General features: G+C 42.6%; 2 protein-coding genes across 9 annotated transcripts in view; both read left to right on the top strand.

Moving 5' to 3' along the window:
* Positions 1-12,298, top strand: part of LOC308061894 (heterogeneous nuclear ribonucleoprotein M-like) — a 48,190-nt gene extending 35,892 nt beyond the window's left edge. For 3 of the 7 annotated variants that reach the window (XM_080382544.1, XM_080382543.1, XM_080382542.1), the window contains 11 exons: positions 1,388-1,585; positions 1,974-2,127; positions 3,220-3,269; positions 3,555-3,615; positions 5,631-5,732; positions 6,319-6,363; positions 6,763-6,837; positions 7,344-7,442; positions 9,850-10,631; positions 10,939-10,990; positions 11,866-12,298. In XM_080382544.1, the coding sequence (XP_080238670.1) occupies positions 1,388-1,585; positions 1,974-2,127; positions 3,220-3,269; positions 3,555-3,615; positions 5,631-5,732; positions 6,319-6,363; positions 6,763-6,837; positions 7,344-7,442; positions 9,850-10,631; positions 10,939-10,990; positions 11,866-12,029 (1,782 nt within the window). In that variant the 3' untranslated portion in view covers positions 12,030-12,298. The remainder of the gene's footprint in view (positions 1-1,387; positions 1,586-1,973; positions 2,128-3,219; positions 3,270-3,554; positions 3,616-5,630; positions 5,733-6,318; positions 6,364-6,762; positions 6,838-7,343; positions 7,443-9,849; positions 10,632-10,938; positions 10,991-11,865) is intronic. The other 4 variants (XM_080382546.1, XM_080382548.1, XM_080382545.1 and 1 more) reach the window with 2 other exon arrangements.
* The window catches only part of TIMM44 (translocase of inner mitochondrial membrane 44), a 109,371-nt gene that overhangs the window by 71,158 nt on the left and 11,696 nt on the right, over positions 1-26,517 (top strand). Inside the window, exons 1-9 of one of the 2 annotated variants that reach the window (XM_080382559.1) lie at positions 14,511-14,639; positions 16,570-16,677; positions 17,183-17,353; positions 17,858-17,938; positions 20,502-20,651; positions 23,112-23,251; positions 23,744-23,829; positions 25,670-25,762; positions 26,112-26,236. In XM_080382559.1, coding sequence (XP_080238685.1) covers positions 14,610-14,639; positions 16,570-16,677; positions 17,183-17,353; positions 17,858-17,938; positions 20,502-20,651; positions 23,112-23,251; positions 23,744-23,829; positions 25,670-25,762; positions 26,112-26,236 — 984 coding nt within the window. In that variant the 5' untranslated portion in view covers positions 14,511-14,609. Of the gene's footprint in view, positions 1-14,510; positions 14,640-16,568; positions 16,678-17,182; positions 17,354-17,857; positions 17,939-20,501; positions 20,652-23,111; positions 23,252-23,743; positions 23,830-25,669; positions 25,763-26,111; positions 26,237-26,517 lie in introns of those variants that run through there. The other variant, XM_080382558.1, reaches the window with a different exon arrangement.

Raw genomic sequence — 26,517 nt, 5'->3', positions numbered from 1 at the left:
AGAGGTGGCTGTAATTTGCCCAACTCTTCACAAAGCTGTTGTCATACTTGAATATTTCTGTCTGACTCAGAAATGATACTTGAAATCGGTGAAGAAGCATTTTACCAGTGTTAGGGACTTTAGCAACACTTATCCAGTCAAGTGCCCCAGCCTGACAGTGTGGAATGAATTAAGTTATTGTGGATGACCATTAGCATCAGTTTTGCCAACTGTCTAGTACATACATCTCCTTGTTGGCTGTCTCACCGCTGAGGAGCGTGAAGGCCTTCAGGTGACACAATAAAAATTGATGGCAGAATAGGTAAAGCTCTTTGCCTGATGCAGACAATCTTAATTTGTTTGAGAACCACTCTTGGCTTTCTATTGGAGCTAATCTGGTTTTAAACAATACCTTATTTTAACAGTGAGATAGGAAATCTAAATTGAGAAATGACTTGTATTCACTTTAATGTGTTCTCCACCTCAGACTACTATGATTTTCTGTAGCTAAAATAATAAAGTGAAAGCTATCCTTTCTCCTGTTTTCAAAACATGCTATTGTTTAGTCTTAAAATTCAGATCAAGATTCAAATTAATGCAAATAGCCTTTATTTTTAAAGCATCTGTATTTCTAATTAATTCTATTTGACGTTTTACTTTCTTCAGCAGTCTTGCAGTGCTGGTGCATTTTACTCACTGAATACAGTGTGATGTTTCCAACCTAAGTAACATTAAGTTCACCTTGTACTGTGAAGGTGCTTACATTCACTTTAAGTATAAAGTGAAGTGACAATAATTATTCTCATTTCCTTCCTTGAATTCTTCATCCTATGCTTCATGTTCTCTAGCATGTCCTAAAATTGTGAGATTATGTAGTAATAGGGGGATACTTTAAAAAAATTTTGGGGGTTAGAAAGCCGGGGGGTGGGGTGGGGTGGGGTGGTGGGGAGGGGAAAGCATTACCCAAACCAAATCTTCCTGAAATTTTACACACTGTATCTTGTCTTGTAAAAAAGTTAAAGTGCAAAGTAAATGAATTGTTGCACTGTTTTGAAGATGCCAAGAGTTAGTTGGCATTTGTCTTCCAAAACCTCTCCAATGCCATTCTGGGTTTATCAGTCTTTGGAACAGATGTAATTGTGAGCTTTATTGTTGGTATTGAATAATAGATAAATGCTTTCAGATTCAGGGGAGGTGCATGAGTAGGAATACCTTGATAACTTGAAGGGTGGCATAAGTGGGTGGATGGCAATCTTATGTGAATTACTTGTCTGGAGATCTGTGGGGAGCAGATAGCCCTGTATAAGGGAAACCCCTTCCTCTTTTGACTGTTTTAGTCATGCCACTAAATCCCCACGCATGTAGTGGAATACAGGGGGAACTGATTGTATCGTTTCTGTTTTTGCAGGATCCTGATGGTGAGCATGCCAGGAGAGCAATGCAGAAGGTCATGGCAGCAGCTGGTGGAATGGGTATTGGTCCAGGCCCGGGTGGCCCCGGCATGATCAATATCCCGCCTAGTATACTCAACAATCCCAACATACCCAATGAGATCATTCATGCCTTGCAGGCAGGGAGACTTGGAAGCACTGTTTTTGTTGCAAATGTAAGTGCTGTGTAATCAGTGAACTGAGTATCTAGGTCTTAACTGAGTTAAATCTAATAAATTGGAAGAAAAGCCTTAGACTTGCAGCTCTGTTCCAGTAAAACTGAATACTAACACAGTGGCTAGTCTTGTTGATTCTCTGTGCTAGTGAAGTTGTAAATTAAGATATATCCTATGTGTTACAGTGTCTATTAATTTGTATTTTTGAACAAAGCCAAGAATCTTGCATTAAGTAGCATAAAGAATGCTACAGAGCTTAAATTTTGTCCTATCTCTGGGAAGACTTTGCTTCTTAAGATTGCTGATACTAGGGAAGGAAATGTAAGAACACTAAAGCTGTTTTTTGATGGAAATCTTTCTCATATTTCCAATATCACTTGTCTTCCAGCTGGATTACAAGGTTGGTTGGAAGAAACTGAAAGAAGTATTCAGCATGGCTGGTGTTGTGGTTCGGGCAGACATACTAGAAGATAAGGATGGCAAAAGTCGTGGGATTGGCACTGTCACTTTTGAGCAAGCTATAGAGGCTGTTCAGGCTATATGTATCCTTGAAGAGTAGCGATGGTAAATAGTAGGCACATAAATTAGTAAACAAAGCAGGATGAAAATATAAATTGTAGTTTTTACAATAAGTGAGGATGCTTCCATGTTGCAGAAAGTCATGTCATCCACTGCAATGGCTTACTTAAGGAAAATTGAAAAAGAAAAAAAAAGTCCATCTTGAGGAATTGTTGCTATTTGCACAGAATCATTAACAGAGTGGATTCTCTTTCCCATGTGGATATATGTGTTTCTAGTCCAAATAGTAAATGTTTGTCTCTAGGTTGTAGCTAGTATTAAAATGCAATTTATGAAACAGGATTTGTCTTCAATTCCTGTGACGGAGGAGGAATGCAACAAATCCATTTGTAATGTAAGATGGCTTGACCTAGTGTGTTCCTCTGTTCCCTGTATACTTAACGCTGTGTGAATGATGGTTTGCTATGCAGCAGTGTACAAAAAGCAAAGCAAACAAAACCAAAGCACAGATGGTACTGTGTGGGTGATCTCTCAACTTGTGGCTAAGGTATGGAAAAGATGAAAACGCTTCCCTCTTCCCCTCCCAAAGTTTCTGCTTGAATGTTAATTCTGTTCTGCCTATGCACCTAGTAAGTTAAGCCTTGTGGGAGCAAGACTTATGCAAATTTCACATGATTTGCTAGTGTGGCATACTCCAAAATTTGGCTATTTGTTGATTTGGAAATGTTGGGAGCTTCTGCCTGTTTTCTCCTATCTTACATGGCTAAAGTTACTGATGAAACATTTAAACACTTAGGCTGGTTTGGAGTCATGTGTTGAGTGATCTCTTAATGAACTTAATCTTAACCAGAAGATTATTTTTAACTTGTGTTTTAATTTTAAAAAAAACACATTATTTGAATATTCAGTTACTTAATAGATTTTAAAGCTTTTTAGTTTTGGGGAAGGCAGAAGGATTTTGGATAATCTGTGAACGATAGCTTAAGCAGCGGCCAGCGACCTGGAGAGATGTGGTTTTTTGACTAGGTTTTTCTAATCTGTGTCAGATAGCACATAAAGCTTTAACACTTTGTGTGGTTCTAGCGATTTAACAATGATCCTTAATGAAACAATAGCGATGTTTAATGGGCAGCTGTTGTTTGACAGACCGATGCATGTAAAAATGGTAAGTACGTTCAAATTTTTACTGCTTTTTGACCTGGTAATTGTGCTCCTGATTTTGGATGCTGTGTGGTTTCAAGGCTGGGTTGAAATGGGGGGGGGGGTAATGTGAGACTTGCCTAATTCCTAGTGATGTCAATTTATGACATCAGGGAAGGTTAAGTCTGATTATTTTGTTAAAAGACTATAACAAAATCAGTGTAGATAGCTTTAGCTTTAAGTTTAATTAAAAAAAAGGCAAAAAATAATTTCTTATCTTATGAACTTTAATGTATTGAATTGTGTTTAGGATGAACGAGCCTTTCCCAAAGGAGACTTCTTTCCTCCAGAGCGACCCCAACAACTTCCTCGTAAGTCTCTCCTGCATGACTGAACATGTTACATTTTTTATTTTGTTGTTCAGTAACTGGGGCCTGATCCCAGCCCCAGTAAGACTGGCTCAGACCTCGGAAAGTTGGGATCCACGCGGTCTGACTAATATCAAAGGGGGAAATAGTAAAGAAGAGCTGCTCAGTCTTGTCCTTTTTATTTTTTTTTTTATACTTCTTTCAGCTCATAGCTAGAAGCTTGTCTTAAAACAGTATCCCATTCACGTTCTAATGGCTTCCAAATATCTCAATTGCAATTCAAAGACCCCGGTGCCTTTTAAAACTGCTGTTAATAGTGGGATTTAATGGAAATAAAATTAATTAGTCAATAGGGAAAAGAGTGCTTCCTTTTACATGACGGTATTCTGGGTATCTAATATTTGTCCTTAATTGAAAGGGCTAAATTGAGGACCTGAGAATTTCCCAGGTCTTCAGGTTTCTAAAGGGGAATCTTATCAATGTATATAAACATCTGAAGGGAGAGTATAAAGAAGAGGGAGCCAGGCTTTTTCCAGTGGTGCACAAGGCTGTGAGCATAAACTGAATATAAGGAGACTCCATCTGAATATAAGGAAACATCGCTGTCGGGGCGACTGCGTACTGGAACAGCAGGTCGCCTAGAGTCTGTGGAGTCTCTGTCCTTGGAGATACTCAAAGCTGTGTGGACATGGTCCTGGCTCACCAGCTCTAGGTGTCCCCACCTGAGCCAGTGGACTTGCAGCAGATGACCTCCAGAGGTCCCTTCCAACCCCAGTCATGCTGTGATAAGATACTGAAAGTATTGGAACAGGAAGAATCTGGGTTGGAAGGGAAGAGTTAGAGGTGGGAGGAGATCACAGGCTTAATTTTTTTAAATACAGCAAAAATGTAAAGTGTGGCTGTTAACGTAGTTGTTAATTCAGCCAGCTGCTGTTTTCTTAGGAATGGGAACCAAACCTGTTGTGTGCTGCTAACTTGCACAATTTTAGTGATCATTGATCAGTCTGTCCCTTAATTAGATCATCAATCAATCCCTTAATTAGTTTAGTTTTCTGTGTGTCTGTCAAAGCTTTATTCAGCAGCAGTAGTATTCATGGGTTTTATTACTGCCCTGACTTTCTATGATGCTATACGTCTTTCCTGAAAGTCATTGGGTTGCAATTTAATTATCTTTGTATAAAACTCAACAAATAACAATGGAAGCCTGTTTTTTGGCCTTTATTGGGGCGGGGAAAGGGGTACCTTGTGTTGTTTTAAAACAAGATTCGACACTTCCTGTGTTTATTATGCTGAGCTGTAAACGAGGAAGTCCTCTTCTCATAGGCAAAGAATGCTGTTAAGCTGTTGTTTGATGCAAGTGCAAGCAGAGAACTCTTTCTTACTGGTTAACTATAAGGAAAATATGAGGGCTTTTTCTTCTTTCTTTGGACTGGGGAATCCTTAATTCATTTGGGTACAGGAAGATTCAAAATTATGCCTGGCAATGATACATTTTGTTTGCTCAGAGAAGAGGCTGGCTGTGTGCTCTGAATTCTATAGGTGGCTATCATAACAATAGGTTGAACTTTGTTGTTAAAATTCTTACCTACAAGGGAAGAATCTTGGCAAAGGTGGAAATAAGCCATTTGTCAATCAAGGGTAGTACTGTGCAAGGGTTAGAAGATCTTTATACTAAATTGCCCACTCTATTCTCCTTAGATTGAGGAGTTGCACAAAACAAGCAGTGTTCTAGCCAGTTATTTTTCAGGAGTCAGCTTAAAACCAACCAAACAAGCAAGTTTTCTCAGTAGTAAGATGGAAAATGGATTATGAGAAAAAATACTTGAACTAGTTTTTAGTATATTTCAAGACACATCTACTCTGAATTTACTATACACTTTCATGCTTTAAGTACACACCCCAAAGTGGGAACACAGCAAGCTTTTTGGAGAATGGAAGTCAATTACTTAAGAATAAAACTTGCTGTTTTGTCAAACTATGGAAAGAAGGCTTTTTTGATATCTGAATATTTTCTTCAGATGGTCTTGGTGGTATTGGCATGGGATTAGGACCTGGAGGTCAACCTATTGATGCAAATCATTTAAACAAAGGCATGGGAATGGGCAACATGGGACCTGGAGGTAAGAAGATTACTCCTATGCTTTTGTTTCATGAGAGCTTTAAGCTGTGTAGAAGGTAGATAGCTTTGTTTTGCCTACACAAAAAGTTGAAGTGTATTAGGAGTGTTAAAGCCAAATGAGTTTTTGTTGAGCTAAGTAATGAGCTTGATGATGGAAATCTGAATTTAACCAACTGCTCCATTTTTTTTCACTGTGGTCAAGGCACAGCTCTCATTTTCTGACTCTTGAGCATGAGCAGCAGACACTGCAAATATACATTAAACTTTTAAAACCATCTCTCACTTTTAACACTTATTAGTGGGCTTGCAAATCTTTGTTTAGGATATGTTTAAATAGCACAAGTTTTAAAGAGCCACCTAAAAAGTAGCACACATTCAGCTTTCAATTTACAAATGCCTATGGGTTTTTCCCCTTTGCTGCTTTATTTTCTGAGAAGGAATGTTGGAATCTACTCAGAGTTATTACATGTAAGCTCTTCAGTCCAAACAGTGGACATGTTGTATGGTTTCTCTTTCTACAGCCAGTTTAATGGCTGAACTGTTGTAGAATTACATCTGCTATATAAAACTTTCTCTTTTATTTTGAGGAATGGGAATGGAAGGCATGGGCTTTGGAATGAATAAAATGGGAGGTAAGCTGTGTTTTTTGACATGTATATAGCTTGGGCTTTCTGAATCATGTAAATTAGCCATATATGTCTAGTGGGCATTTGTGTTCTTTGGACATCATTATGATTTTAGTAATAACTTGTTCCTTTTTGAGTATTAATAGAGCTGCTATAGGTGTATGGGGAAGGGTTAATACCTCAGATAAGTCACGTGACAAAAACATTGGTCATGTTTTGTTAAAACTGCACTTGGTTTAGGAAATGGTGTGACGAAATTCTGACCAAATTTTGTTTTGTGAATTTGTGATACACATTTGTCTTGATGCCTGTGGAAATGTTCTGTGAAAGCAGCTTATATGAGTGAAGTGTACCATTAAGTTGAAATGCATTGCTAAAGAATCCCTGGAAAATATTTTCTTTTAGGAATGGAAGGTCCTTTTGGTGGCATGGAAAACATTGGTCGCTTCCCTGCTGGAATGAACATGGGCAGAATGAGCGGTAGGCTTTAGGGTTTGTTTTTTTTATATCCAACTCCTGATTTGTGTTCTCTGAAAGTGTACTACTGGAGGAGAGACTCCTTAGACTGGTCACTTTCCTATTCTCAGCTTTTTTTGGAAAAACTTAAAAGCCTACAGCTGACATGGTGCCCACAAGTCACTTGTTTTCTGAGCGACTCTAAATGGCACTGAGCAGCAGAAAGTGAGTGACTGAGGCTGTTTTGAATGACTAGTTTAGAAAGAGATGAATCCAGACAAGAGCAGAGTTTACCAGAAATGCTTCTCCAGAGCAGAGCGACGGCCTCAAATGTGTTTGTCCACATTGAGATGAGTCCTGCTTTTTGTTGGGTTTTTGTTGGTCTCAGGAGGACATGATAAAATGATCCGGGAAAAAAATTTTTAAAATTTTGTCTTGCTGTTAACCTTTAAAAATGATGCCTGTATTAAAATGTTCTCTCAGGAGTAGTTTAGGCACCCTGAAGAACATATCAAACTTAATCTTTTCAGAGATGGACCGTGCCATGGGTGGAGGATTTGAAAGAGAATTTGGAAGAAATGAAATGGGAATGTCTCGTAGTTTTGGAGAGACCTTGGAGAGAGGAATAGGTAAGTATGCTAAGCCAAGTACTTCTGCCACCTGCTTTTCATACTGGAACTCTACGTAAAAATTGTATGTTCTGTTACAACAAAACAGACTATTTTATATATATATTTGCTGTAATAGTTTGGTTTTGATCAGACTCCTAAAAGCTGTACAGAAGGCAGATGGGTGCACACTAGTAGTGATCTGTGGGACTGTGTAATAGATTCAGATGCAACAGGAAACTTTCTGACAGTCCTAATATGCTGCCTTGCGTCTTGAAACTTCATGCTAAACTTCCATATATGTGCTTGGCAAAGAGGAAGGTTCTGAATGATGCGTGACCCAATCTTGTCACTAAAATGTACTCTGTGCCCTTAACAGTAGGGAGGAGAAATCTTAATTTCCTTCCCTTCCTCCCAGATGTTTTAGGAGTTTGGTATAGACTCACACATCAGATGATTGAGGAGAACACCTTACTGTGCAACTCATGCAGCACTAAAATTGGTGTTTTCTGTTGGTCTTTCCTTTTGAACCCCAGTGGGATAAGGAAAGTTTACCAGCGTAGCAAATAACTTGGTGAAAAATATTACTTGGGCTGAGCAAGCACAGTGCAGTGCTGTTGTGTCTGTAGCAGCTTTGAGATGGCAAAAGGTATTAATCATGCTTTTGTGGAGAGATTCGGAGCTTGAACATTGTTAATGTCTACTGTGAGCGTCTGTTTGTGTGAGTACAGCTTGATTGAGCCAGTTCCTGAGATGGCTCTGTTATTGCTGTGCTCTGTTAATTTGATAAAACTTAAATTGGTTTTTAAAGAAAGTGAAATAAAATAAACTGTTGCTGATACAACTTGGATGACTCTTTGTAAAATTGGATCCTGTATGCAAGGAGAGGTGATCTTTTATCAATAAAAAAAAATAAAATTAAAATCCTTACCTTTTAAAATCAAGGTTGCAAAACAAATACAGCTGTCAGACAGCTCGATGCACTTAAAGCAGCGGTTCAGTTATGGTAATTCACTGTTTGGTTTTTTTTTTTAAATATATCTCCCATAATGCAAGAAATAATTTTGAGGAATAGTTTTGAGAGAGGTAATCTTTACACAGATAAGCAATGTCATGCATTAAAACCCTTCTGAAAAAAGATTACTGGAAGACACTTATTTGCTTAATGACTGAGTCACAACATTTAGTAACCAAGAGCTGGCTCAGTCTGTCTGCACAGGATTAGCCCTTTTCTGGGAGACTCTAAAAACAAGTGCACAACGCTGCTGGCTTTCAGCTGAAGAAATACTAAATAGATGTTGTTTCTTCATCTAAATAAAAAACAAAAAATGCCATCTTGCTTGCACAATTGTCACGGAACCCAAACCCACTCTGTTATTTAAGGTACTACTGAAGCAAGATGAGTGCCATTTGTAAATGTGGTTGCTTCAGTTTTCTTGAGCGTAGGCTCATCTTGCATGTCTTGTTTCTCTTTGTTAAATATATGTAGATTACTTAAGTATGTGCTTTCTTCAAAGCTTTTCCGCTTTAAATAGGAATCAAACTCAACATGATTTTTATTATAGTGCTGCAGTGCAGAACTTGATTTGGTACATAAGCTAAGATCCTTTGTACAGCAGCAAAATGGCCTTAACTGTAGGGGAGCGAAACTTCTACTGCAGGAGCTGAAAGACTGTAGCAGTCGGGACAACTTGGTCAAGGGATTCTGTGTAGCAGATACAGAAACCCTATTCTTGCTGGTGTGTTATGGCACAGGCAACCTATTTATATTTCTTTCCACACTAAAAGGCCAAGCATGCTTTGTGATTTTTATAATGGCCGTGCTGCTGTGGTTCTCATGTGGAATTTGCTTTCTTTTTATTGCTCTTAAGTTTTGGCCAGCTCTTGCAAAACTCTCTACCTGCCTTGGCTGACACAGTCTTTGAGTTGCATGGCAAGGATGATGTGATTTCGTTTGTCTTCCAAACAATCTGTATTTGAACTGTCATTTCAGTTACTAGATTACTATTGCTGTGTAATCCCCAGTGTACTGCTCAGGACAGCTAGCAGCTAAGATTACATTTAAAATACTACTTTTGCCACCTGATCTTCTCCTAGGTTTGCATAAACCTTCAAAAATTTCTCCTTTTTCTTTGGAAGGCTCTTTTTGTGTGTATGGAGGTTAAGCTCTTTAGTGAAGGACTTTTCTCCATCCTAACTACAGGATGTGTAATCATGTGGTGTAGTTGTTGATGGTCTGCCTAATCAACACAGTACTTTTCTTACCAGCTGAAGTAAGCTGCTGCTTTGTATTCTGCAGCAAGAGAGCACACAGTGTGCAGTCACTTTTCTGAATGATGATAAAACTTAAAACATTTCAGTGGCGTAAACATGCATTTGGGTTTTTTGTCCCCGTATGAATACTGATAGTCTCTGTGTTGTGTTCCAGGTGGTGGAAATGCCAGCATTCCTGGGATTGAGAGGATGGCACCTGGCATTGATCGTATGGGCTCGGGAATAGAAAGAATACCTTCTGGGATGGGGCATGGGATGGAGAGAGTAGGGTCAGAAATAGACAGGATGGGTCTTGTGTTAGATCGCATGAGCTCCAATGTGGAGCGAATGGGTTCAGGAATTGACCGCATGGCCCCTCTGGGCATAGATCACATCGCTCCTAACATTGAGAGGATGGGCCCAGCTATTGAGAGAATGGGTTCTGGCATAGAAAGAATGGGTTCTGGAATAGGCTTTGGTATCGAGAGAATGGGTGCTGCCATTGACCGCGTTGGCACCACTATGGACAGAATGGGGTCAGGCGTAGAACGTATGGGTTCTGGCATGGATCGCATGGGTATAGGTATTGAGCGTATGGTCCCTGCTGGAATGGGAACTGGAATGGGTCAGGTGATAGAGAGAATGCCAGCTGGATTGGATCGCATAGGTGCCACTCCTATGGAAAGAATAGGAATAGATCGTATGGGTGCTGCTAGCATGGAGAGAATGGGCTTGGAGCGCATTGGAGCCACTAACATGGAAAGAATGGGTCCTGCTATGGGACAGGGCATGGGAGCAGGCATAGATCGAATGGGACTTGCAATGGGAAGCAATTTTGAAAGAACGATGGACATGGAACGTGGAAACTTTGCAGGCAATTTTGCAGGCTCCCTTGGAGGAACTGGAGGACCTGCAGCCGGGGTGGCCAGAAAAGCCTGTCAGATATTTGTGAGAAATGTGAGTAGCCTCCTTCCTACCTCTCCTTCATAGGTCATGAAATGAATTGGTACTGACATGTTGATCTCGTCTGTGCTCAGTTGAATTCAGTCAGAATATCTAATATGGGATGCTGCCAAAGGTGGAGTTATGTAGGCTTTTGTGAGTTGAAGCCATTTCCTTAATAGGAGGAGAGCTCTTGGCATCTGTAACTGAAAATGCTGAACAGTGGCTGTCCAAGGATGGAAAACATTTTTTCGAAGAGTTGGCAGGACTTGCAAGTTGGTCAACAGATCCTCGGTAACGGTCTGTTCTTCTCTTTTCACAGCTGCCTTTTGATTTTACATGGAAAATGCTGAAAGATAAATTTAATGAATGTGGTAAGTTATTTTATCACTGGTAACTGCTCTGAAAATTGAACATGAATTAAACAGTAACTCCTGGCTCTGTATGTCCCTGACGCTAGTATCTTAACTAAAATTTCACTTGGACTCACTGAAATACCAGGTCTTAGTGTTGACAAGCTTTGTGAGGATGTTTACTGCTCCTGTTGTACCAGCAAGAGTTCTGCAGCGTTAAAAAGAAATAAGTGTCTAGCCAGATGATAACCAAGTTAACGTGTTTTTCTAAACGTGTGTGTCTTTGTCAGTCTCAGTTGGGGTGTATCATGTGGGTAGGCTCTTCGTAGCTGTAGAAAGAGATAGGAATAGAGATGCAAGTCCTGAGAACTGCTGAAAAGCACCTGCAGAGATTCTTTAAGTCTAAATGAATGTAACTATCTGGGAAAACTGTCCTTCAAATAAAAATTAAAAAGTCTGATTTCAGCTACTGACAGCGGAGGTGTCCTGTTCAGCATTAGGAAGTTTTTCATGGTAGCGGTTGCTGTGCCCAGACGTGCACCCCGATACCTTGTGCTGCTTGTCTGATGGCAAAACCAAGCCCCAGCCTTACCAGTTGTGATGTGAAGTGTGTGTTGACAAGTTAGGCAGGGCTTGTGAGCCTGTGCTTTGCTCCATTCATCTGCTGCTGCTGCTGCTGGAGTGTGAATTGAGAGAACCAGTTTGAATTAATTCACCTCTCAAACTGAGAATGCTTCTTCAAAACTATGACTTGATAAAGTTGTCCTGCAGCTTTAAGTGTCAATGTAATGGTAGCTTCTAAAGGTGTGCTTTCTGTGGCTTGAGGTAGAGAACTGGGATTTGACAGTTACATGGTACTTGCTAGGTTAAACAAGACCCTTTCTTTTCTTTTTAAGGTCATGTGCTGTATGCTGATATCAAGATGGAAAATGGGAAGTCGAAAGGATGTGGTGTGGTTAGGTTTGAGTCCCCAGAAGTAGCTGAGCGAGCCTGCCGTATGATGAATGGGATACAGCTTCGTGGGAGGGAGATTGATGTGCGAATTGATAGAAATGCTTAAGTAGTTGCCTTTTTAACACTGATACCAGATTTTTGAATTTGTATTTTTTCTTGTTAACCATTTTAATTTGACTGGATGTAAAGGTGTTAAAACAATTCAGTTGCTTTCTGGAGTAATTTTAATTACTTTTTTAACAAATGGATTTCCATTTTACTGTTTTTGCATTGAAACTGCAATGTGCACAATCTTTTTTTGTAGTTGTGGCATCTTGTTGACATTACAGATGTAAACAGTATGACTTTGATAATAAATGCAAGTTAAAGATTTCAGTCACAGCATCCGTTACTGGCAGCACATCCTATGCTTGCAAAAATATCTGTAAACTGAGCTCAGTAAACTAGAATTTGTATTCTCTTGTGAAGTGTCAAGAAAGAATGTTCCTCTTGGTCGTCAGTTTATGACAGTATGAATTGGTCTCTAAAATGATGCATTTCTGCATTTGCATTAGTGTTTGAATGTCTCTGGCGTGCAGGGGACTTCCCTTTCCTGTATTCTGACCTAATCGATGACCACTCTTAGCAAAAGGCTGGTAGTTTAATTTTTCTCCAGTGGCAATGCTAATTTAAAAAAAAAAAAAAATAAAGAGAATATCCTCTACCTTCGGTTGTGTCAGTGCCGTTGTGAAGGCCTGAACTGAAAATGGGTTTAAACCCCTCATTTATTTTTTTTCTAAGATGGAGCATTTCAGTGGGGGCCATGCGTGCAGGTGTATCGGTTCCAGTCAAGGGCAAGGTGTGGTGGCAAACAGCTGCTGCAGGTGAGAGGCAGATGGTGGCATATTTCACCTTCTCCTGCAACAAATAGTTTCAATAACACAAAATGAAAGTGATTATTTTTAAGTGGGAATCCTTGTGGCAGGAGAGCTGAAACTTTATGCCAAAGATGAATCCTTGCCCTTACCTTGGTTTGAGAGCTGCATGGCCTCCAAAATCAAATTGTTCTTACAGTAATGGGAAATGAGAAGACATTTTCATTGTGGGCTTGATTCCAGCAGCAGGACTCTGCTGGCTCAGAGGCAGTGGTATCGATTGCCTCTATGTGTCTCGTGGAGACCCATCAATATCATCTCAGTGATGCTGAGCAAGTGAGGAGTGCTGCTCTAAAAATTCCCCAACAGGCTTTGTTGCACAAAGCTGTCATCCAAACTGTACCCCATCAGAAAAATGTTTGAAGCATCATCAACTCTTTAATTGTTAAACTAAAGCTCATCTGACCTGTCTTCTGGTGAAAGGTCACCTCATGGTGTCAGTACTCTGCTTTATGATGCAACTGAACAGTGCTGCACGAGCCAGCATGGTGGCAGAAATCCTTCATGTGGAAAAACAGCTTGAGTGAGCTGTTCTTAAAAAATTTTAGAGCTATACATAAGGAAAAAAATGTTACAATATGATCTTGGTTTAACGCTTTCTCTGTTCCAACCTTCTCCTCATAAACTTCGAGACAAGGTGCTCTCAAGAACGCCTTCCACAAACTTCAAACTGTTGGGTTTTAGTTTCATCTTTGCTTTCTCAAGAGAGAAAATCTCGCCGAAGAGGTTCCTGTGTGTTCCAACAGCCCCTTCTCTTCCCTCTTACCTCTGTTACCCGTGAATTACAGTTACAATGAAACCGCTGAATTAAACTCAGTTGTATTTTACAGTGTTTATTTTTTTTTGGTATCAGTACATGAGTGAGGTTCCCTTTAGCACAGCTGTGCTGGTGGAGGGTATGCTGAAGCAGAGCAGCGCAGGAACCTCAAACCAGCCTTGTGACCGCAGAGAAGGTAGTGAGGAGGTGGCAGCGAGGCTGGTTGCAAGACCCCTTGCGAGGGGGGGCTGCTGTGCTGGGAAACAGCAGGAGCAGGTACTTCTCTTGGTGTTTTGTGCTTCGGAGGAGAAAAATCCCAAACCCTACTGCACTGCTTCACAATAAAGCTGCCAGTTTAGGCTGTTGGCGTGCCCTTGCAGCGGGCCGTGCCGGCTCGGTCGGGCAAGCCGCCTGACACCTTGGTGTTGTCTCCAAAATGTGACCGCGGTCCCGGTGTGCGACGTGGTGATCTCACACCCTGAGACGAGACTTTTATTGCAGAGCTGGGCGAGTCCAGCTGCCAGCAAACACAGCCGGCGTGCTGCGGGCAGTCACAAAGGTCGCATGCTGAAACTTGCCGCACCTTCCCTGCCCGCAGGGGTGGCTGGCTGTCTCTGCACCTGGCTCGTTTGTTCCTGCGCCCATTGCCTGGTTCGTTCGTTCCTGCGCACGCTCTGAGGAAGCGCCTCCGAGCACCTTGCCCTCCAGGCTGTGGTTTTCAGTAGTGACGGGGACGGCTCGCCCCGGCGAGGCTGGAGGCCGTGAGGGCCGACAGCGCGGGGGGTGTTCGGGGTGCCTCCCCCTGTCAGAAACCCCCGTTCCTGGCAGCTTGCGGGGTCAGCGGGACGAGGGGGTGCACCGAGGGTCAAGCGCTACGTCAGAGTTTAAGGATCCGGGAGTTTTAGGCAATACCGGCTCTGCTCCCCACCGCCGCCCCGCTCCCGCCCCGGCCACGTGGCGCCGGGCGGCGCCAGGAAGTGACGCCACAGCCACGCGCCGCGCACAGGCTGGGAAGATGGCGGCGGCGGGGGCCGGCGGCTGCTGGGTGAGCTGGGGGGGCGGCGGCGGGGGCAGGGGGCAGCCGCTCTCTCCGCCGACGGCCGGGCCGAGCTCCGCTGGGCCGCAGATACGTGGCGGGCCTGCGGTGGGAGCCGGCGGCGGGCAGCACCCGGCGCCCCGTGAGGCCCGACCCGCGGCAGGGGTGCCTGAGGAGGGGCGCCGGGGCCGAGCGCCGGCACGGGCAGGGCCGCTGCCGCCCGGGGAGTGGGCCTCGCCGCCGGCCGCTTCCTCCCTTCTCCTCTCTGCCGCGGAGCCGCGGGAGCGCCGGGGCCGCTGTGGTGCGGGGCCCTGCGTGCCCAGGACCTGCTGTGCCCGTGGCGGGGGGCCGGGGGGCCGATGGCACCGGGCGCTGTTGCTCTCCCCGCCGCGGTGGCCCTGCTCCTGCTGCCGGCGCGGGCCTCCGTGGCCCAGGTCGCTCCTGGGGCTTCCAGAGGGTCTTCACGGAGCTGTTGGTGATGCAGAGCTGCTCCACCCGTGGCCTCACGCAAGGTTTAGATTTAAACATGGGTTTTCCCCTGTGTTGAGCAGGCGAATGCACACGTGAGCAGGATGCAGTGGCTGGAAAGGCATTTTCTGACGTGCTTTCAAGGTGGTTGATTGTCTTTCGTGCCCAAAGTTAAACATGAGATTAAGCATTTCTGCTCAGTAGCATGGAAGAAATGTGCCTTTCCATCAAGACCTGCCATCAGTTGCATGCAGCAGGCAGTCTGCCCCAAGTTTTAGTGCTGTTCTTACAGCTACTGCAGGTCTTTAAGGTATGCATATAATATCTAGCTTATTCTTGCTTGCTATGAAGCCTGGCCTCAGTGATGACTTGGGCAGCGAGGTTCAGAGAGAGGCGGTGAAGAGCGTTTCGTTCTTTGATACCAACTTGACACTTTAAGATCCAGCAATCCAACTTTGTTAAAACTACAGAGGTGATAAATAAGAGGGAACTGAATTTAAAGGATGTGACTTAATAGAAATGTAGAAACTGGTGAGTTAATGTAACGCGTGTCATTGGGCCAGCAGGATTTGTGGGGCAGTTACACCGTTACTTCTCGGGTGTAAAGTCTTAATTTAGCTTGTGGTGTTTGGCAGTGCTGTCACCTGAAGCCACAAGACCAGACAGTGTGGCTCTTTACAAAACCTTTTCAACATCTAGAAGCCTGATAAAGAGGTGGATGTGTTAATGTTAGACACAGAATTAAGTACTTGCAGGTTACAAATAATTTTCCGAAGTCTTTTAATGGCAAAGACCACTTGATATGTCCCGTGTTTTATTTTGTAGGTTTTTTATTTTTTTAGGGTGAGCCGTTTGAGAGATTGTCAGAGAGAAAGAGCTTGGGTTGCACAATCTGGTAACACAGGCCCATCAGGAATGGGAGGTTGATTTGAGGTAAAAGGTGTGGCTTTTGCCTGACTGGAGGCCAAGTATAGGCTGAATAGATTTTCCCTGTGGGGAAGAAGAGCGAGCTCAGTGCTGAAGGGCTGTTTTACGGCTGTAAAGACAAGAACCTAGGAGCTCTGCATAGCCTGTTTGCAGTGTAGGATGGTGGGCTGAAGGATTAGCCACATGATACAAGAATTTGCTTGCAATCTCAGCAAAGTGCAGCAGAATTTCTCAGTGATCATTCTGTGATCTAGTGTATCTTGTCTGGGGTAAAAGGTGTTTGTCTCTGACTTCAGGCAGCACTGCAACTGTGGTTTTAGGAAAACTTGTAAGTGGATGTAGTGCTGCTTAAACACAAACCAAGGTTTTTTTGGATGGCTTTTATCAAACCAGCCTCCAGTGCTTCTTGGCAGCACTTAGGATGTGTTCCTGGAAGACCAGTGAATGTTGTCTATTTGCAGTATTATTTCCTTCCTTCCTTGGCTCTTTCAGACAGCTGTCATCTTGTATTGTGTGCTAACCTGATCTTATGTTTTAATTTCAGAAATGTCTCATCAGTGGCATATGGCTTATATCCAGAAGATACCCAGGTCCTGCCATCCACAGGGGTACAGTATATAGAATGAGCAGGCCTGTTGTAGAGATCTATCAGGTTGGTTAATGGCTGGTTTTTTTTATTTCGGGCCTGAAGTAGTTTCCTTTTAGAGTACTAATCTACTAGATGTGATAGGATTTTGAAAAGCACCGGTTCTAGGCTGAAGGTTTCCACTTTTTAAGATCTATCTGATGAACTCAAGGAATTTTGTAGTAGCTGAGTCCAAGCGACAGAGTTCAGGAGTGGTGCTCTGGTAACTTCATCTACGAAATTGTTTAAGCCTGAACTAATCTCTGGAGTTAAACTTCCTCTGGAGAAGCGTCTTTTTAATGGCTATGTAGATGCACTTCACATTAGAAATGTGTTGTTTTTCTGGGTGTTTGGAGGGTAAGCTACTTCTTTTCCAAGGTAGCTGTATGCTTTCTATGACATTTAACGTTAGAAGTGACCCAGCGCTTGGCTTAAGTAAAACTAGGTAACTTAAGTAAACTACCTGCTGGGTTTGGGATTTGTTTAATTTAATGTCACTTTGGATTCTACAACGTGTAATGATTTTCTTTAGTCTAGATGCTACTCTTCTGGAGGAAGAAAGGGTTTTATATCAGGTTTTGTGGAGAACATCAAACAGGAATTAGCAAAAAACAAGGAGATGAAAGAAAGTATTAAAAAATTCCGAGATGAAGCTAAAAAGCTAGAAGAATCTGATGCGCTTCGCGAAGCAAGGAGGAAATACGTAAGTCTTTTCTTCATGAATTCCTTTGGTGTTTACATTGCCCAGTCACTGAGCTATTACTGTTCTGAATGTAAATCTGAATCTTTCTGCAAATGAGCTGTTTAGTTCAGCATGCCTGTTTTTATGAGAAGTTCTGCTTGGCTGGAAATACTGACTGGTAAATGGATGTTTTGGAACATTTTGGTTGGGTTTTTTTGTTCTTTTAGTAGAAAATTTTCCAGCAGACCCTTCACTGGATTTCCCAAATAACGAGCAGATAAAATAATGAGACATCAAATTTAATGTTGGCAGTATTTAAATACTACTTTTGCATTTCTTGAAGAACTATAAAGAGCATCACTTGCAAAATTGAAATGGTGATGCTGGTTACTCAAGTAGTGTGCTCCCTAAGATGTAGTTCTTCTTGCCCTCAGTTACAGCGTTAAAGGGGTGTATTACATGCTAAACTGTTTTTGAGTATATTCTGTCCTTGCAGTTACATACAGTGTGGGTTTTTTTCCACAGAAAACCATTGAATCTGAAACGGTGAAGACCTCAGAAGTGATTAAAAAGAAACTTGAAGAAATAACTGGTACAGTTAAAGAGGTAACATGCAGCTATGGAAGAACCTTTCCCTAGGGCAGTTCTGCTCCGAGGTTATGTGTTTTGTGTGCGCTTGAATTATCGCCCTTTCTTTTTTCTTGGTGAAAGGTGGTTGCTCTTCCAAAAGTGATCACTATTCTGAATCTTTAAGGCCAGTGTCATTAACAAAATTACAGCAATAGTGTGGGATAGATTTCTTACTCAGTGTATGGTGAGAGGACAGGCATTGTCCAGTGATTCCGCTCAGATTTGGAGACTGGAGACGGTCCTGATGGTTCTGCATTGTCTAGCAGTAAAAAAAGCCTCAAGGTGGTTCTGCCACTGGAGGGCAGATAGAGCAACGCTGGAAGATCACCCTGGAAAGTTGTTTAGGAGGTGTGATGCTCTTCACACTGATGCTTTTTGCTACTAATGTGATAGGGCTTTTGGCTTCTCACTGCATGGTGGGAACGATTTACCACATCAGAGGCTCCAGGTGTTGTAAGTGGAAGTGCTGGTGGTGTAGTTGAAGTGCTCTTCTCTTAAGTTAGCATGCCGTAAGTGGTTCCGTGGCTCTGTGTGTCTTGGGAAGAACCAAACGCCTGGAGGAGCAGGCATTGTTCGTACCTAACAGGTATAAGTGTCCTCCGTTCTAGGCTCAGACTTTAAAGATGTCTGTGTAGATCTGCTTTTAAGCAGTCAAATTCAAGTTATTTTTTAGGTTGGGACTAAGCACTGCAGCCTGTGCTCATTTACTTAATTTCTTGTCCAGGTTCATCCAGGCAGCAGGTGTATTTGAGTGTTTCGTGGGCTTTGACTTTAATCTCTGGAGTAAATTTCTGATGAGTCTTCCTGATGGCTTTTTAAATATGGAATAAATCAGGTGGATGTGGCCCCTGTAGAAGCTGATCCTGCAGTGTTCCAGTATCTGTGAATTCAGCGGGTACAAGATGGGGCTATTTGGGCATTCCTCAGTGGGATGCAGGAGCTTTTATTTCTTATTCCCTCTTTTCTGCCCCCTTCTCGGCATGGGCACCATTGCGCTCAAGGAGTTCACATCCATTCAGCATTGCTCCCCATCGCTTCCGGAGGAGATGGGGTGACTGACAGGACAGGGCTGGGTAACCCAGCTATTCCTGCGTTTCAGGCTCTGCTGCTGTCTCCCAGGCAGCTGTCAGGAGGAGGAGGAGGGAGCAGATCCCACTGCCTGTCCTGCTCAAGCCTTTGTGGCAAAAGTCCTTGCTTGTCAGCTGTCTCTGAGACCTGCTGCTGGGTTTGTCACTAGCCTTCCTGCTGCTGTAGACCTGTCAGTACCCAGGAGGTGGCACTGAGCTAGAAGAGTTGGAGAAGGGCTGTTGCTGCAGTGTCTGCCGCCCTGACAGTTACTCCCAGGCACCTCAGTCTTGTTTTTCCGTCTTGCTGATCAGAGTAATTAAATCAGCAGTGACTGAAAACTTACTGTTCTTTCTTTTAAAGGCAGTACAAGATTTTCTGCAGTAAATTACAGCTGAGAGGTACTTCAGGAGGCTGCTACTTATCTGTCAGTTGAAGTGCGTGGCCTTCATGCTTATAGCTAGGCTGCCTCAGAGCAGGGTGAACGGAGCTGGTCTCAGTGGTGGTTTAAGATGAAAGCTTGTGTGATTGTTCCCAACACGTGCAGTCAGATGCAGGATCGCTGCTGAGAGACAGCCAGCCAAGCACTGGACTTAAACTCTGCAATGAAGTTTGCGTGGACTCAGTCCCCACTCTGTGCTGTGCTCCGTCACTCTTGTTCTGTCTAGGTGTGCTCTGGTGTAGCTTAACTGCATGTACAGTTATGAGCTGGATGTAACCGTTATCTTTTCAGTACTGCTGAGGGTGCTGTAAGCATCTTCATTGGCCAAATCCTGTTGAAAACCAGGCAAAACCATTTGGTACTTGTATCCTGCCATTTCTCTTCCTCTGAGGCTGTGGCTTGTGACCCACCCAGGATTGGTTGCCTGCTGCCAGTGAGATTTCCGAGATCCTCGAGGAGCTGATGTGTGCTGCTGCAGAATGAAAGGGTGACTAGCTACCGGCAGAGTCCATTTAATCTTTGCATACACAATCCTGGCTCTGTCAACACAGCCAAAGTGAGGTATATGAAGATGTTGGATTGAGAAAAGTGTTTCCTAATTTTGTAGGAATAGCTGTATAGCAGAGAGCTATCTCAGCCACTTCTATACCTTCTCTTAGGGAGCAAGAAGTACCCGGTTGTTTCAAAGCAAAGGGCTAGGGTATTTTAATTCTGGCACCATTGGTCCTTCTCTTTGATGTCAAGAAAAATAACGTATTTTTTTTTAAATCTATGGGCAGCAGCTGTTACAAATGCATATGGTCCCATGAGTAGCCACATTTGTTGTTCTGCACAGAGGTGTTGGATAATGCTGCAGTGCCAAACCATGGTGTCCCGGTAAGACTCCCTTGTGACATGTGTTCACCTTAGGTTTGGTTAGTCTTGAGAGTGCATTAGGAAGTCTTTAGCATTCACAAAGAGGAGTTAATCAAAATAAGTTTTCACCCATTGCACCTGAAATGACCTTTTATTTCCTGTTTTGTTTTGTTGCAGAGTTTGGATGAAGTAAGCAAGAGTGATATTGGCCGGAAGATAAAGGAAGGTGTGGAAGAAGCAGCAAAAACAGCAAAGCAGTCTGCGGAGTCAGTGACAAAAGGAGGGGAGAAATTAGGCAAGACAGCAGCCTTCAAAGCTATTTCTCAGGTACATAAGTCCTGTGCCTCTGTAGGACATGGTGCTGTGGACACAGCTCATTAACATGGGAGTTGCGTGAGCTTGTGCTGACTGTAAAATGAAGTGCAAGACTGTTACAGCAAGACGTTGTGAGCCATTAGAATAAGTTGATAAGTTCAGGAGATGTATTTTGCAGGTCTAGCATTCGCTTAACAACCCTAGAAAAGTGTAAGTCTCGAGTAGCTGAGCTTCTGCTAAAATGTGTTACTGGAAAAATTGGTTGCTGTGCTTGTGGAGTAGGGTAGCAAATGTCTTCTGCAGGTGGGTACGAGCGCTACTTGGGAACAAACTGGCTTACTTAAAGCACTCCTCTTCTAGAAAATATATAAGCACTTACATATTTTGATGTCACCCAGTCAGCTGGCTTTAGCCTAAAAAGAAGCGTTCCCCTTGACAGGTTTCTCATGCCTCCTCTGAAGCCTTGGCTTTAGCCCTCGTAAGAGGAGGTACCAGCCGGGCGGAGCATCACCTGCACCAGTCATGGCAGTTCCCCTCTTTCTGTGTTTCTAAGAAGACATCATCGTGCTAAAGGTCACTCTAGCCACAGCTGCAGGTTCCATTATACACTTTTTTTTTTTTTTTTGTTGTTCCTTTCTCTGTAATGATGCCTGGTACCTTACTTCAGTAGCCTCCTAATCTAAGAACTGTTTGTTCCTTCCATGAAGCAGGCTGTGCCAGGTCTTAGAAGCAGGCAATTATTTTATAGGACCTTAAAGTAAATTTTTTTGAGGCTTAAATTTTTTTTTCCCTGTAAATGGATAAACCTTTTGATTTGTTGTCATATTTAACTGATTCACAGACCTTTTATAGGTTGTGAACAGTTCTAGTAGCTTTGCTGTACTTTCTAGAACATATATAGCATTTAGAATATTCGGTCTACTGCCTCAGAAAACTAAATATGTTATCTTTGAAATTGTAGTAGTAATCTCATCTTGAGCTCTCCATTGCTTCAGTATTTAGGAGATATTGTATTTTTGTAATCTACAGCTGGATGATACCCATGGGGGCTTGTGTCTTGTTCTGTTCTCTGCTGGGTCCCTCAGATAGTCTTTTATAGTCCATAGGAACTGTGTGGGCTTTAGAGCTTTTTATTTGCTTATCCTTGATGTTTAAAGTTACTTAAATTCTGCTTTGTGCTTTGTGTCACATCTCTGGCATCCATCCTGTCTAGGCCCTGAGCACTGTTCTAACTTTCTTCAGGAAGGAGTCACACTGATTTTGAGTAGGAGAGGATGGCTTATGCTGGCAAAGCTGTGTTAGACACTTGATGTGTTCTCCAGAAAATTCCTGTGTAAAATAAAGTTGAAAAATAACGGCCCCCGTAAAGCCACATGATGCTTTGGGCTACATAACTGACATGTTCTAAATAAAAATGCAAATTGGGAGAAGCTGTATAGAGCATGTATAAAAAAAAATAATCCCTTTCTGCCTGCATGTGTCTAGTTGTAACAGGGAAGATCTGTACTTACTGTGCATCATTTGTAGGTACAGTCATTAGAGAAAGTATGGCTCAAAAGTTCAGTAATAAAAGCAGAGCAACCCAGATGAAGGAGAAACACTGAAATTGCCTTTTAATTCCAACCCCTATTGAAGCGTATGACAAAAATTCCCAACAGCGGTTGCAGTAGGATGAAGCTTCCTCTTGGCAGAATCTGAACCAAGGATGTTGCTGTTCACTGACGAGATGTATATTGGTCCAGAAATTTCAAGTCCTTTTTCGTGATGTAGCCTCACCCAAGAGGAGAATATATCCTCTCTCTCCTTTAGTATAAGCTTCACTACTGGGTTGGGTTTTTTTTCCACATCTCATCTTTAGCAAAACCCAGTTTGCTTCAAAGCTATTTTCTCAGCTAGAAGATGTGTAGAATTCTATAAAAAGTGAGGCTGTCTTTTGTTTTGGGGAGAGAAATACTTCTGTTTGTTTAAGCGTGGGCCTAGAACTTGGATTTTGTTGACCTTTCAGGTGGTTTTGCAGTTGGTGTCCTGAAGCTTTTCTTTTCCCCTACTTTTGGATACAGGAGCCATTCTTCCTTTTACCTGGGGTTTGTCATTCTGTCAAAAGCTGCTGGCTGCTGTTGGGCGCTGATACGCCTGCCTTCCTTTGACTTGATTTATTCCAATTTAAACTCTGTTGCCCTTTATCAGCTGTAGGGTTTGACTGTGTCCATAGCTTCTACTATATTGGGTTTTTTTCTTCAGGTTGATTCAATACAGCCATCCATTTGCTGTCCTAGACTGTTAATTCCTTAAGCAGAAGGCCTTGGTACTGGTTTGTTTGTCAGCAGATATCAGTGAGGAAGCATTTGCTGAGCAAGGAAGAGGAGAATAACCTATGGTCCCTTGTCTTTTTTCTTCGACAGAAATGATTTTCACTTTCTGGGAAAGTGGGGGGAACAGTAAATCAACCTAATAGGGATATTTTCCTTTCAGGGAGTAGAAACCGTTAAGAAGGAGATAGATGAAAGTGTTCTAGGGCAGACTGGTCCTTACAAACGTCCGGAACGACTACGAAAAAGAACAGAATTCTCAGGCGAGAGGATTAAAGAGGAGCGAATATTTGAAGCCAATGAGTACGTATTGGATGTATTAGGGTGAATATTTCTGTGTATAATTTGATAAAAACTGAAAAACTTAACTGCAGGTCAGGGATGGTTAAAATCCAAGCGCTGAAGTGAGGCTGTGGGGCGAGGTGTGACCTCAGGTAGGTCTGAGAGCAAATTTCCAGTGTAAGTTGATGATACTGAATCTTCCGATAGTGAAACTGGGCGCTTAAAATTATAAAGTGGGGACATAATGTTCTGATGTGAAATTTTGACTTGTGTGTGTGTGTGTTATGTTTTCTCAGCTCTAACATCTTGTGATTGAATTACGTTTGGCAGGACTGAGTCTGAGCTCATTTGCTTTCCCTGCTGCCTTTCTCTGCTAAGTCGTGTATCATTTATATGGTATATCAGCCTCAGTGATAGCTCACGCTGCCGTGATACCCGTCAGGATCTCCTTTTTCTGCTCACTTGGTTGTAAGTCACTTGTTCACAAGTACCCCTGTCTTCTGTGCTTTCTAGGGAAGCCATGGGTGTGGTGCTGCATAAAGACTCAAAATGGTATCAGCAGTGGAAAGATTTCAAGGACAACAATGTGGTCTTCAATAGTAAGTGTTCCAAAGACAAAGGAGTAGCACGTTATTTTCCCTGTTCTGATTCTTGCTGTGTTGGATCTAATGCCATCTGTGCAACTAGTCTCAACATAATGCAAATCATAGCCAGCTTTTTGTTGTTGTAGCTGTTGCTGTGAGGTGGTGTGAATGGGAGGTAGGCGTAGTTGACAACATTGCAGCTTTTCCAAGCTGCTCCATCTGTGTTCGGACCCCTCCCCCAGGCAGGCATTGTTTTTGATCAGTCCCTGCTCCCTGTAGGTACCAAAACCTGCTTTCGCTGTTGCTTAAAGAGAACTGAACTCTGCTATTTTTTTCTACTTATTTTTTTTCTAGTCAGATCCAGTCTGGCACTGGGAAGAGGCCAGGGCATGCATGCGTGCATGTCACCAGGGAGAAGGCAGGCAGATCTCTTCTTCCTGACCTTGAGCTTATGACAAGGAAAAATCTTGTCTTCAGTGAGATGGTTTCTGTTGTCATCTGCTTAGAACTCTGGAATGTGTGTGGCTTTGCCTCCTTTCTGTTTTTATTGCAAAACCTGAAAATACTGAATATCTGTACTGCAGTGGGCCATCGCTTCTGATAGTTATCCAGATACCTGATGTTTCAGAAAGGCAGAAAGAAGCCTGAGGACAGAATCCTTCAACAAATCAAAGTAATCACTGCCAGGGTACTGCAGGGTAAATGACTTGTAAAGGAACAAAAAGATTGTGTAAAAGTGCAACATATAATTAACTTTGGATTGTGTTTCTTCCCAACTTCTTTTAAAGCAGAGCTCTTTGGGCGGTATCCAAGAATGGGTTTTTACATCCCATTTGTTAGCCTTTCCAAGGAGAGATGCTCATAGCTCCTAAGACTCCCCACATGTTGCATCCTCCAGTCCTGCACCATCTGTTCCAGCTCTGTGCGTTCTCTACATTTTACGCATCTTTCCAAGACTCTGGTTTTGCAATTCAAGCAACACTGCAGCTGTGGCTGCACCAGCCTCTACAGTGTGCGCTCTCTCTTTATGTACCACCTGTACTGTACCAAGAACACTGTGTTTTTTTGGAAGGAGCATAAGCTTCAGGGCAGGATTCCAATTGTTAATTGACGTGGTGGGAAGAAGCTTCCCTGCAGGGCCCATTATCCCGCAACCACCTTCTGTGGTTCTGATCCATCTGATTGTGTCCAGAGACAGATGACAGGTTGGCTGAGCCCTTAGTTTGTTGCAACAGTGCCTGCTTGCTAAAATGGCTTGCCTTTTTTTTTTTTTTTTTTTTTCCCCTTCACCCCTCATCCTTCTTCCTGCCTTTGAGATTTTGCTTTGCAGGAGTTCTCCTTCCCCATCAATGATTTCTGTAGTTTTGTGGCATGCTTGGCTTGCTTTCTTACCAAGGTTGAGAAGTACATAGAACTTAAAAACTACATCCTCACTGATGTCTTGCTATTTTATTAAAAATTGGCAAGTTTTAAGGTCTGTTCTTGGTTCCTACCCCCAAGGTAAACTTTCTGGTGTTGGTTTCATATCCTGCTACCCCTTGTAGCAGACTGAATCGGGGGTGTAAGCAGACCTGGTGTAAGCAAGTCTAGTATTATTTTCTATCTGAAAATCTGCATAGAAGGTCCAGAGTTTCTGACAGCTGGAGTCAGAGAAACCATCATTCCCCTAATGATGGTTATTGATAGTTAGGAACGCAGGAAGATGAGCAGAAGAGTAACTTTTGAAATTGATACTTGTTAATCAACAAAGAGGTTTAGAGGAGAAGTAGGTTTGATCTGCAATCTGTTGCATGTTGTTTCCCAATTCAGGAACGCAGTGGAAGGACACTGCTGCTCATGTTTCTTCTCCTTTCAGGGTTCTTTGAAATGAAGATGAAGTATGATGAAAGCGATAACGCGTTCATTCGAGCTTCCAGAGCTGTCACAGACAAAGTCACTGACATAATAGGTAATGTTTCATCATTGCTGCGAAAGAGCATCTGTAGCCTTTTAGCTCTGTTCTAGTGACTGTTAGTGCTGTCACCCTCCGTGTGTTACTAACATTTGGGACAAGTTCTGGAGCTTTATGATATTTTGCATGGATCATTATCCAGTATCACGCAGTGTAGCAACCTGCTACTGGATCAGAAGTGCAGTGTGATGACAAGTGCTTGTATGGGATAAACTTCAAGCTTAACTTTAAGTCTGCATTTGTTCAGAAGTGACTCTTCCTTCCCTCTGGTATATAACCAGAGGCCTTTCTCTTGTTTTCTGGTGACAGTTGTTGTGCCACCGGTCTCACTGAATTGTTTTATTAGGTGGATTGTTCTCGAAGACAGAAATGTCCGAGGTTTTGACAGAGATACTCAAAGTGGATCCATCCTTTGACAAAGATCGTTTTTTAAAGCAATGCGAGTATGATATAATCCCCAATGTCTTGGAGGTAAGATAGGGGTAGAGTATGATGCATTTTTTCCTTTGCTATAACATGGAAGGTTTTTCTCTTAGTTTTCTGATGCTAAAATTGAAAGGTGGGACAGTATTTTCTTCTCGAGTGTCCACCTTTGCACGGAACATGGCATAACCTTGGGAAAAGGAACCTGGATCCCACATAACAATTTAGTTTAAAACCATATTTCATAATTTAGTAGGCTAGCAAATATTTTTTACTGGCCTGGAAAACAACTTCTCCCCTGAGAAATGATATGAGCATCAGAGAGATCA

Source organism: Falco punctatus (genome assembly GCF_963210335.1).
Source record: "Falco punctatus genome assembly, chromosome: 4".
NCBI lineage: Eukaryota > Metazoa > Chordata > Aves > Falconiformes > Falconidae > Falco > Falco punctatus.
Note: the sequence above shows the minus strand (reverse complement) of the source record. Positions and strands in the feature narration are given on the sequence as shown.